A 12,516-nucleotide genomic window follows, 5' to 3' on the forward strand; every position below is an offset into this window, starting at 1 on the left:
GAAGCAGCAACTCTCAGGGTACCAGAGCCTGCACTCGAGGGTGGAAAATAATACGCTGGCATTTAGACGTTCAGCATGCTCTGTTCTTCGATTCCTCGCGATTTTCAGAAGGGAGTCTCTCCTCCCGCGAGTCGTGGCCTCCTACCTATGTGCCTGTTGATGTGTCCCACAACCTTCCCTCGGCTGAAGGACGTCACCCGCAAGCTGTTGTCCCAGTGGCCTCCGCTGAAGAGGAGCCTTCCATCGTGAGAGACCGTCAGCGTCTTGGAGGACACTTCCACCCCTGGAGCAACGGGCCCATACAGGAAGCGCTGGGTCCTAGCAGGAGGGAGGGAGAAAGAGAGACAGATGTTCCCGCCAAGCTTCTGGGTCACGTGGCCAGCATGACTAAGCCGCTTCTGGCGAACCAGAGCAGCGCACGGAAACGCCGTTTACCTTCCCGCCAGAGCGGTATCTAATTATCTATTTGCACTTTGACGTGCTTTCAAACTTCTAGGTTGGCAGGAGCTGGGACCGAGCAATGGGAGCTCACCCCGTCAGGGGATTCGAACCGCCGACCTTCTGATCGGCAAGTCCTAGGCTCTGTGGTTTAACCCATAGCGCCACCTGCGTCCCCTGCTGCAGTGCCCTAAAGGTAAAGCGTAAATGGACCCCTGACCATTAGGTCCAGTCGTGGCTGACTCTGGGGTTCCGGCGTTCATCTCGCTTTATTGGCCGAGGGAACCAGCGTACAGCTTCCGGGTCATGTGGCCAGCATGACTAAGCCGCTTCTGGCGAACCAGAGCAGCGCACGGAAACGCCGTTTACCTTCCCGCCGGAGTGGTACCTATTTATCTACTTGCACTTTGACATGCTTTCAAACTGCTAGGTGGGCAGGAGCAGGGACTGAGCAACAGGAGCTCACCCCGTCGCGGGGATTTGAACCGCCGACCTGATCGGCAAGCCCAAGGCTCTGTGGTTTAACCCACGGCACCACCCGTGTCCTACCATTTGTATATATAGCTCAGAACAAATATACTGCGCCAAAGAACCTGGAACTGTGAGCGTTTCTGCTAAAGTGGGAGCCCAGACTCACTTTGCGTTGGAGACGGTGGGGTCTTTGGTGAAGCTGAAATAGTTGGAGATGTTCTTGTCGTAGGGCAGCCAGCCGTGTGTGCCTAGCAGCCCGTTGGCACTGACAGTGACCTGGAATAAGTTGTTGGGGGGGCAGATTAGTCAATAAGAGAGGCAGGAAGGCAGCTCACGGCGATGAAGGGGAGGTGGGGAAGGAAGAGGGCAAACAGGAATCGCAGCATCCTTCCTGGGATAAGGGGATGCCCACCCAAAGAGCCGTAGAATTGTTGCAGAGTTGGGAGGGGACCCCCCAAATGTCATCTACTCCAACCCCCCTGCAAGGAGGCCTTGGGAGAAAAGCATCAGTTTTCTGATCGGAGGGCCTTCTCGGTGGTGGCCCCTGCCCCGTGGAACACCCTTCTAGCAGAAGTCGAGGCAATAAAACTATTTTACTTTTAAAAGACAACTGTTTAGGGAAGTTTTTAATGTCTGACGCTGTATTGTTTTTAATATTCGGTTGGAAGCCGCCCAGAGTGGCTGGGGAAACCCAGCCAGATGGGCGGGGTACAAATAATAAATTATTATTATTATTATTAGTTTGAACCTACCAGCATATCGGGGTATCCCTGAGTCATGAAGGAGTGGGCTTGGTTTTTGGGGACCACGGCTTGGACCAGGGGGATCCCATCACTGATGCTCTGAAAAAAGGATGAGACGAGTCACTGCGTTTTGCCGCTTGGTTTCGGCAAAATCTGTGCCGTGTTACGGTTCCCGCCTTTGTGATAATTCCCCACCACCAGCTACAGAAAAGGAACACACCCACCTCCAGCCTTGCTCTGGGAAAGGAAAGGAAGTAGGAGGAGATAGGTGGGTGGTCATGCCCTTTCATACGTATCATACAATTGAGGGGCACTCAACGGTCATCTAGTCCAACCCCCTTTCAACGCAGGAATCTCAAACTAAAGCATCCACAGCCACCCAACCTCTGCTTAAAAACCTCCGAGGAAGGAGAGCCCACCACTTCTTGTGGGGGTCTGTTCCCCTGCCGAACAGCTCTTGCCATCAGAAAGTTCTTCCTGATGTTGAGATGGAATCTCTGTTCTTGTAACTTGGAAGTCGCTGGTTCGAGTCCCACCCTCCAGGAACAGGAGAAAACTGGCTTCTTCCGTCTTCCATGGGACAGCCCTTCAGATATTTAAAGATGGCTCTCATATCACCTCTCGGTCTTCTCTTCTTCCCCGGGCCTCATCCTTCGACCGCTCCTCATCAGGCGTGGTTTCCAGACCCTTGATCCACTTGGTCAACCTTCTCTGTGCGTGTTCCAACTTGTCAACGCCCTTCTTGAACTGTGGTGTGTTTGCGTGTGCGAATATCCATTTACAGTGGTACCTCTGGCTGCGAACAGGATCCGTTCCGAAGGCCCATTCGCAACATGAAAACAGCGCAACCCGCAGCGGCGCGTCTGCACACGCGTGGGTTGCGATTTGCCGCTTCTGCGCATGTGCGTGACATCATTTTGAACTTCTGCGCATGCACGAGCGGCGAAAACCAGAAGTAATCCTTTCCAGTACTTCCGGGTCACGGCGGGACGCAACTTGAAAGAACGTAACATGAAGCGGACGTGACATGAGGTAGAACTGTATTCTACACGTGGACACACAAAATCACACCCTGAAGGGAATAGACTTACTTCAGCAAAGAAGGACTTCAGTTCACTGAGGTTCTCAAAGACATTGGGGGGGATGGTGTCCAGGCGAGAGAGTCTCTTGGACGCTGCGTTTTCGGCAGACAGCCGGGCTGGATGGGGCTCCTAGAGGAGGGAGGGAGCAGGATATTTCAAATGGGATAGTGGCATGTTGCACCCTATTTAGCTTTGTGTGTCAAACCTCAGTTTCTTATGGCCCCCGCCTATTTGCTGTCCTGTACAATCCACACAGGACGCGGGTGGTGCTGTGGGTTAAACCACAGAGCCTAGGACTTGCCGATCAGAAGGTCGGCGGTTCGAATCCCCGCGACGGGGTGAGCTCTCGTTGCTCGGTCCCTGCTCCTGCCAACCTAGCAGCTGGAAAGCACGTCAAAGTGCAAGTAGATAAACAGGCACTGCTCCGGCGGGAAGGTAAACGGCGTTTCCGTGCGCTGCTCTGGTTTTGCCAGAAGCGGCTTAGTCATGCTGGCCACATGACCCGGAAGCTGTACGCCGGCTCCTTTGGCCAATAAAGCGAGATGAGTGCCGCAACCCCAGAGTCGGCCACGACTGGACCTAATGGTCAGGGGTCCCTTTGAAAGCACGTCAAAGTGCAAGTAGATAAACAGGTACCACTCCGGCAGGAAGGTAAACGGCGTTTCCGTGCGCTGCTCTGGTTTTGCCAGAAGCGGCTTAGTCATGCTGGCCACATGACCCGGAAGCCGTACGCCGGCTCCTTTGGCCAATAAAGCAAGATGAGCGCTGCAACCCCAGAGTCGGCCACGACTGGACCTAATGGTCAGGGGTCCCTTTGAAAGCACGTCAAAGTGCAAGTAGATAAACAGGTACCACTCCGGCAGGAAGGTAAACGGCGTTTCCTTGCGCTGCTCTGGTTCGCCAGAAGCGGCTTAGTCATGCTGGCGACATGACCCGGAAGCTGAAAAGGTGGTTCCTACCATCGTTGGTGGGAAACACAGTGATGAAGGCTGGAGGGGGCTTTCCACAGATCGTTTTCTAGGCTGACCTGCCAAGGCGTAGCCAAGCAGCCAAAATGATGTTTTGATGTATTTTTAATCGTTTGTTGGAAGCCGCCCACAGTGGGCGGGGTAATAATAATAATAATAACAACAATATATTATTATTTATACCCCGCCCATCTGGCTGGGTTTCCCCAGCCACTCTGGGCAGCTTTCAACACAAGATGAAAAATGCATTAAATACAGTGGTACCTCAGGTTACAGACGCTTCAGGTTACACACTCTGCTAACCCAGAAATAGTACCTCAGGTTAAGAACTTTGCTTCAGGATGAGAACAGAAATTGTGCTCTGGCGGTGGGGCGGCAGAGGGAGGCCCCATTAGCTAAAGTGGTATCTCTGGTTAAGAACAGTTTCAGTTTAAGAATGGACCTCCAGAACGAATTAAGTTCTTAACCTGAGGTATCACTGTATGTTATTATTAAAAGGCGTCAATGGCGCATTAAACCACCAACACTCCCTCCCCCCCATTCTGATGTTGCAAATTGGGTACGGCGCTGCTGTCAGTGTCAGGCTAGGACCTGGGAGAGAGCTGGGTTCGAATCCTCCCTCAGCCACAAAGCGCACTGGGTGACCTTGGGCCTGTCACGGCTTCTCAGCCTCACCTACTTCGCGGGGTTGTTGTGGGGTGAAAATGGGGAGGGGGGGACAACTGCGTACACCCCCTTGAGGTACTTAAAAATGTGGGATATACACGCAATGAAATAAATCTGAAACAGAAGCTGTATGTGGAATTTAAAAATAGACCCTATTTTCAACGAGAAAGAGAAGCAGAGAAATGCAAACCAGGGCATTGCCCGCCTTCTGCCACCTTCCACCTGGGCCTTGCAAAATGGCCCCATGCCTACAGGTCAGGTGTGTGCCGTCCCCCCCGTTGCCTTCTGGGCAAAAATCCGCAAGACACCTTGACAGCTCCTCCTACCTTCAGCAGCTGGCAGGGGGTCTGCCCAAAGTTACTGATAATGCCCTCCAGAGCCTTCCTTTGGGTCTCGTCGGCGATGGCATCCAGGTCAACTGCCCCTGAAATGAATTTTGGGTGGCATGAGGGACATACGAAGTGCGGTGTAAATCAGGGCTGGGGGACATGTGGCCCACAAGATGCCGCAGTTAGGGACTGCACTCCAGATTGGAGTAGGGTTGGCTCCTGACCCTTTCCTTCTCCCGAAGATACCCCACAAGGCAGAAGGTTTAGGGTCAGAGTTTTCCTTCTCCTAGATGGGCTCCCTTCCCAGGTGGACGAGCCCCATCTGCCCCTCACTTTCCTCTGCAGCCCGTGCAAAAACTGCCTTCTTGAAGAATTATTATTATTATTATTATTATTATTATTATTATTATTATATCATTTATACCCTGCCCACCTGGTGGACGAGCCGCATCTGCCTCTCACTTCCCTCTGCAGCCCATGCAAAAACTGCCTTCTTTAATAATAATAATAATAATAATAATAATAATAATAATAATAATAATTATATCATTTATACCCTGCCCACCTGGTGGATGAGCCCCATCTGCCCCTCACTTTCCTCTGCAGCCCATGCAAAAACTGCCTTCTTGAATAATAATAATAATAATAATAATAATAATAATAATTATTATTATTATTATTATTATTATTATTATTATTATTATTATTATTATATCATTTATACCCTGCCCACCTGGTGGATGAGCCCCATCTGCCCCTCACTTTCCTCTGCAGCCCATGCAAAAACTGCCTTCTCTAATAAAATAATAATAATAATAATAATAATAATAATAATAATAATAATAATAATAATTTTATTATCTATACCCTGCCCACCTGGCTGGGTTTCCCCAGCCACTCTGGGTGGCTCCCAACAGAACACTAAAAAGAGAATAAAACTTCAAACATTAAAAACTTCTCTAAACAGGGCTGCCTTCAGATGTCTTCTAAAAGTCAGATAGTTGTTTATTTCCTTGACATCTGGTGGGAGGACATTCCACAGGGCGGGTGCCACCACCGAGAAGGCCCTCTGCCTGGTTCCCTGTAACCGCACTTCTCGCAGGGAGGGAACCGCCAGAAGGCCCTCGGAGCTGGACCTCAGTGTCCGGGCTGAACGATGGGGGTGGAGACGCTCCTTCAGGTATACAGGACCGAGGCCGTTTAGGGCTTTCAAGGTCAGCACCAACACTTTGAATTGTGCTCGGAAATGTACTGGGAGCCAATGTAGGTCTTTCAAGACCGGTGTTATGTGGTCTCGGCGGCCGCCCCCAGTCACCAGTCTAGCTGCCGCATTCTGGATTAGTTGAAGCTTCTGAGTCACCCTCAAAGGTAGCCCCACATAGAGTGCATTGACCATTGGACCCATGCTTGGTCTCATCTGCTCTATGTGCCACTGCCTGTTTTTGCATTTAGGGAAAATTCCCAACTCACCGAAGGTTTGAACCCCATCAGCTCCCCTCACCTGGTTTAGCCGGCCTGTCAAAGCCATTTCCTGGGATTGTGGCCGCTGTTGCATGTAGACAGTTTCTAGGAGCCCCAGGTGAGACAGACGACCCTCAAAGGAGCATGACGTGTCTCCCACCTGAGGTACTACCCCGATACGCAAGCACAGAATCAAAGAGTTAGAAAAACCCCTGAGGTCTTCTAGCCCAACCTGATGCAACAGATTGAAATTGAAATACTTTGTTGTCACTTGTACAACTTGTATGCAGTGAGATTACACGAGCACCCCCCCACTCAGGTCTCTTAGTCTTAATTCCCCTCGTTTACCGACGCACACACACCAAACCCGAAAGTCAGTTGCCCTGTTGTTCTCTTTTCATTCAGCAGCCTAACAGCCCACGGATAGAAGCTGTTCTTTACCCTGTTGGTGCGACTAATCCTGCTTCTATATCTTCTGCCCGAGGGCAGGAGATCAAGAAAGTGCCGGCCAGGGTGTGAATCATCCCTGAGAATTTTCCTCACTCTCCTGAGGCAACGTTCTTCCGCTATTTCATCCAGCGGATTCACGGGACAGCCCACAATATCTTGTGCTGTATTCACCACCCTCTGTAGGCACTTCCTATCCGATGATGTGAAACCTGCGTCCCACACCGTGATTCAGTAGGAAAGGACACTTTCTATTGTGGACCGGTAGAATAATAATAATAATAATAATAATTTATTATTTATACCCCGCCCATCTGGCTGGGCCTCCCCAGCCACTCTGGGCGGCTTCCATAAAAACCAAAAATACAGTAAAATATCACACGTTAAAAACTTCCCTGAACAGGGCTGCCTTAAGATGTCTTCTGAATGTCAGGTAGTTGTTTATCTCTTTGACATCTACTGGAAGGGCATTCCACAGGGCGGGTGCCACTACCGAGAAGGCCCTCTGCCTGGTTCCCTGTAGCTTTGCTTCTCGCAATGAGGGAACCGCCAGAAGGCCCTCGGCGCTGGACCTCAGCGTCTGGGCAGAATGATGGGGGTGGAGACGCTCCTTCAGGTATACTGGACCGAGGCCGTTTAGGGCTTTAAAGGTCAGCACCAACACTTTGAATTGTGCTCGGAAACGTACTGGGAGCCAATGTAGGTCTTTCAAGACCGGTGTTATATGGTCTCGGTGGCCGCCCCCAGTCACCAGTCTAGCTGCTGCATTCTGGATTAGTTGTAGTTTCTGAGTCACCTTCAAAGGTAGCCCCACGTAGAGCGCATTGCAGTAATCCAAGCGGGAGATAACCAGAGCATGCACCACTCTGGCAAGACAGTCCGCAGGCAGATAGGGTCTCAGCCTATGTACCAGATGGAGCTGGTAAACAGCTGCCCTGGACACAGATTTGACCTGTGCCTCCATGGACAGCTGTGAGTCCAAAATGACTCCCAGGCTGCGCACCTGGTCCTTCAGGGGCACAGTTACCCCATTCAGGACCAGGGAATCCTCCACACCTGCCCGCCTCCTGTCCCCCAAAAACAGTACTTCTGTCTTGTCAGGATTCAACCTCAATCTGTTAGCCGCCATCCATCCTCCAACCGCCTCCAGACACTCACACAGGACCTTCACCGCCCTCACTGGTTCTGATTTAAAAGAGAGGTAGAGCTGGGTATCATCCGCATACTGATGAACACCCAGCCCAAACCTCCTGATGATCTCTCCCAGCGGCTGCATGTAAATGTTGAAAAGCATGGGGGAGAGGACAGAACCCTGAGGCACCCCACAAGTGAGAGCCCAGGGGTCTGAACACTCATCCCCCACCACCACTTTCTGAACACGGCCCAGGAGGAAGGAGCGGAACCACTGTATGACAGTGCCCCCAGCTCCCAGCCCCTCAAGACGGTCCAGAAGGATGTTATGGTCGATGGTATCAAACGCCGCTGAGAGATCCAGCAGAACTAGGAAACAGCTCTCACCTTTGTCTCTAGCCCGCCGGAGATCATCAACCAGTGCGACCAAGGCAGTTTCAGTCCCATGATGAGGCCTGAATCCCGACTGGAAGGGATCCAAATGGTCCGCTTCTTCCAGGCGTGCCTGGAGTTGTTCGGCAACCGCTCGCTCAATCACCTTGCCCAAGAATGGAAGATTTGAGACTGGGCGATAGTTGGCCATCGTGGCCGCATCTAAAGATGGTTTTTTAAGAAGCGGTTTAATAACCGCCTCTTTCAGCGGGTCTGGGAAGGCTCCCTCACGGAGGGAAGCATTCACCACCCCACGAAGCCCATCGCCCAGTCCTTCCCGGCTAGCTTTTATAAGCCAGGATGGGCAAGGATCCAGGAGACAGGTGGTTGGTTTCACTCGTCCAAGCAGCCTGTCCACATCCTTGGAGGTAACAGATTGGAATTGATCCCACTCAACTTGACTAGACAGAACTCTAGCACTCTCCCGCCCCGGCCCTGCTCCCACGGTGGAGTCTACTTCTTCCCGAATCTGAGCGATTTTATCTGCAAAAAACTTTGCAAAATCATTGCAGGAGAACATGTGGCCCATACTGGGCCCCGATGTTGCAGGTGGTTCCGCTAAATTGTGAACCACCTGAAAAAGTCTCCTGCTGCTGTTTTCTGCAGATGCAATAGAGGCGGTGAAGAAATTCTTCTTCGCCGTCGCTATCGCCACTTGGTAGGCTCGATGTTGAGCTCTAACCTGTGTCCGGTCAGATTCGGAATGAGTTATCCGCCACCGGCGCTCTAGCCGTCTCAACGATTGTTTCATTGCCCTCAGATCCGTGGAAAACCACGGGGCTGTCCGGGCTCCATGCAATCGGAGAGGGCGCTTCGGAGCCAAACAGTCAATAGCCCTGGTTAACTCCGCATTCCAGCGGGCCACCAGGGAATCAGCTGAAAGGCCATCAACATGGGATAAAGCATCCCCTACCACTCTCTGGAAACCATTTGGATCCATTAAGTGGCGGGGGCGGACCATCCGAATTGGTCCCACCTCCCTGCAGAGGGGATGGGTCGCAGAGAAGTCCAGTAGAAGGAGATCATCAAATGTGCAGATCATCAGGTGCAACGAGGTCCCACCTTACCTTCATACGTGCAGTAATAGAAGACGTTCAGCGCTTCCACAGCGGCTGGGCCCCGCTGTTTGTACCCAAAGATCAAGTCAATCCACTCGTGGAGGTGGGCAGACACGTACTCTGACTCCTGGCACAGACACAAGGGGACGATGATGAGGTCAAAGCACAGCACAGGCCTGCTTGCACGCCACCCAACCATTAAAAAAGAACACCACCGCTTCTCCCGGGGCGCAATCTGCTCAGATGCAAATACCGCCGTACCTTGGAAGCCGAACGCCTTGGCTTCCAAACAAATCGGCTCCCGAACGAACGAAACAAGGAAGTGAGCATTCCAGTTTTCGAATGATTTTCAGAAGCCAAACGTCCAGCATGGCTTCCGATTGGCTGCTGTGGGACACTCCTGCAGCCAATCGGAAGCCGCGCTTTGGTTTTTGAACGGTCCCGGGAGTCAAATGGACTCATGGAACACATTCTGTTTGAAAACGAAGGTACCATTGTAACTGAAATGCAGAGACATGGCAAGTAAACATTTCCCACCCAAAATGACCCTTGAATTTTTGGATTTTTATTGACATTGTTGCTGCATTTTATGTTGTATTTTATGCTGTTTTTAAGTCGCATTTTAACTAATGTTTTATATTTGCTGTTAGCTGCCCTGAGCCCGGTTTTTAAACCGGGAAGGGCGGGGTATAAATAAAAATTTATTTATTATTATATTTATTTAAACTTTCTGCATCTTTTTTGTTTGTTTTGCTTCACGAGGGAAAAAGCAGGGGTTTTCCCCAAGTCAGGTCATTCTGCTGATCAGTTTCAGCGGATTTTTAAATTTTAAAATGGATTTGCATATCGCTAAGATGCCGAGGTGTCCTTTGTGTGAGACTGAAAAGAAGGAATTTAATAAAAGTGCGTCGCTAACTGTTTGGAAAAGGGCATGTTGCGTACTTTATTTCCCTAACTACAACCAGAATGAAATGGCCTCAGAAAAGAAGATACAGAACAGCCCTCGACTCTCAGCAACTTGCCCTCAGCAATTAAAGCATTTGGGCTTAGTTGAAACTAAAGGAAAAGGAGGGTAGTATTATTATTTATAGGGGACGTGGGTGGCGCTGTGGGTTAAACCACAGAGCCTAGGACTTGCCGATCAGAAGGTCAGCGGTTCGAATCCCCACGACGGGGTGAGCTCCCGTTTCTCGGTCCCTGCTCCTGCCAACCTAGCAGTTCGAAAGCACGTCAAAGTGCAAGTAGATAAATAGGTACCACTCTGGCAGGAAGGTAAACGGCGTTTCCGTGCGCTGCTCTGGTTCGCCAGAAGCGGCTTAGTCATGCTGGCCACATGACCCGGAAGCTGTACGCCGGCTCCCTCGGCCAGTAAAGCGAGATGAGCGTCGCAATCCCAGAGTCGTCTGCGACTAGACCTAATGGTCAGGGGTCCCTTTACCTTTTTATTATTATTTATAGCAATAAAATCTTCCCCTCTCTCCATTGCCCTGCCTGCCTCCTCTTACCAGGGCTTTACGGTGCTTGTGGATGAAATCTTCTGGGGATTTGGCCCATCTGGGAAGGACGACGTCTCCCACTTTCTCATTCGACATCTGCAGAGAGCCTAAATCAAAGCCTGAAGGGAGGGAAAATGTGGGAGAATACAGCAGGCAGCCAAAACCAGCTTTCTCCTCCACTTCAAAAAACCCCCACCTTAGCTCTCCTGTTGCAAACCACACTTCCGATTTCCTGAGTCAAGGACCAGCAACTCACACACGGCATGATCAACCTATGGGACTCGTTACTACAAAGTTACGCATCTTACTGGCGGTCCCTGACATCTCCCCTTCATCTCTGTTTACCCACTTAAGGGAGAAGACATACCGTATTTTTCGCTCTGTAAGACGCACTTCCCCCTCCTAAAAGTAAGGGGGAATGTGTGTGCGTCTTATGGAGCGAATGCAGGCGGGAGGCTCTGCTCAGCGCTCCCTTTAAAGAGCTGCACGGAGTGTGTGTGCGGCTCTTGGGGGCTTTTCCCCGAGGAAGGAGAAGGGCTGCCCTTCTCCATGCTCCACACACTCTTTAAAGGGAGCGCGGCTCTTGGGGGAGCCTTAGCTGCGTGCAGCCTCTCCTGGGCAACAGGAGCCTTCATCCTGCTGCTGTGGAGAGGCTGCACACAGCTATCCTATAAGCCAGGACAGGCTGTGCACGGCTATCCTGCGCGCTCTGTCCCTTTCCCCACCTCCTGGAAAAGCCAGCAAGAGCCACGCGCCCTTTAAAGAGCTGCGCGAAGCGTGTGTGCGGCTCTCGGGGGCTTTTCCCTGAGGAGGAAGGAGGGCAACCCATCAGCGACGGGCTGCGCTTCTCCCTCCTCGGGGAAAAGTCTGCAAACGCTGCACACACGCTCCACGCGGCTCGTGAAAGGGAGCGCTGAGCAGAGCCTGGGATGCATACAGGCTCTGCTCAGCGCTCCATTTAAAGAATATTTTTTCCTTGCATTCCCTCACTAAAACTAGGTGTGTGTTATGGTCAGGTGCGTCTCATGGAGCGAAAAATACGGTAGGCCAGATTTGCAGAGCAAGGCGGGGGGGGGCGGGGAGAGGTTTTGTAGCATCCTCACCAGCTTCGGGGCAAGGAGTATCCTTCTCTCCCCCCTTGGGCAAACTCTGAAAATACCCATTTTGCAGCCAGATCCCAATGTTAAATTGAGGATAAGAGAGGCCTGACCCGGCCCTGCCTGGCTATTACAGGGACTGAATTTGGGATTTTCTGACTCCATGTTTGGATACAAAGCCTCTCCAAATACTTGGCCGCAAGAAAATGATGAGTTACCGTATTTTTCGCCCTATAGGACGCACTTTTCCCCCTCCAAAAATGAAGGGGGAATGTGGGTGCATCCTATAGGACGAATGCAGGCTTTCACTGAAGCCTGGAGAGTGAGAGGGGTCGGTGCGCACTTGGAGAGGGGTCGATGCGACTTGGGAGCCCGGCAGGAGTTCCCGCTGGGCTCCCAAGGCTTGCAGACAGCAGCCTGCAGCCCAAAACCCAGGGAGTGCAGCAGAGCGCACCCCGGGCTTCGGGCAGCTCTCCGCAAGCCTTGGGAGCCTGGTGCGACTTCCCGCCGGGCTCCCAAGGCTTGCAGATAGCAGCCTGTTCTGGGGGCTGGGGTCGGGGGAAGCTTGGGCTTCCCCCCGACCCAGCCCCACGCCTGAGGGGGAATTTTTTTTTTCTTTATTCCACCCCCCAAACTAGGTGCGCCCTATGGGCCAGTGCGCCCTATAGGGCAAAAAATATTTTCTGCAGGTGAACTC

The 12,516-nt window shown here is 51.7% G+C and overlaps 1 protein-coding gene across 5 annotated transcripts in view; it reads right to left on the reverse strand.

Annotated features, from left to right (window-relative positions):
• NBEAL2 (neurobeachin like 2) overlaps positions 1 to 12,516 on the reverse strand; it is a 217,823-nt gene that overhangs the window by 8,918 nt on the left and 196,389 nt on the right. For all 5 annotated transcript variants that reach the window (XM_053409367.1, XM_053409366.1, XM_053409369.1 and 2 more), the window contains 7 exons: positions 10,732 to 10,841; positions 9,236 to 9,353; positions 4,695 to 4,792; positions 2,744 to 2,863; positions 1,662 to 1,751; positions 1,076 to 1,185; positions 146 to 318 (listed from right to left, as the gene is read on the reverse strand). In XM_053409367.1, the coding sequence (XP_053265342.1) occupies positions 146 to 318; positions 1,076 to 1,185; positions 1,662 to 1,751; positions 2,744 to 2,863; positions 4,695 to 4,792; positions 9,236 to 9,353; positions 10,732 to 10,841 (819 nt within the window). The remainder of the gene's footprint in view (positions 1 to 145; positions 319 to 1,075; positions 1,186 to 1,661; positions 1,752 to 2,743; positions 2,864 to 4,694; positions 4,793 to 9,235; positions 9,354 to 10,731; positions 10,842 to 12,516) is intronic.

The sequence above is a fragment of the Podarcis raffonei genome, chromosome 12, assembly GCF_027172205.1.
Source record: "Podarcis raffonei isolate rPodRaf1 chromosome 12, rPodRaf1.pri, whole genome shotgun sequence".
NCBI lineage: Eukaryota > Metazoa > Chordata > Lepidosauria > Squamata > Lacertidae > Podarcis > Podarcis raffonei.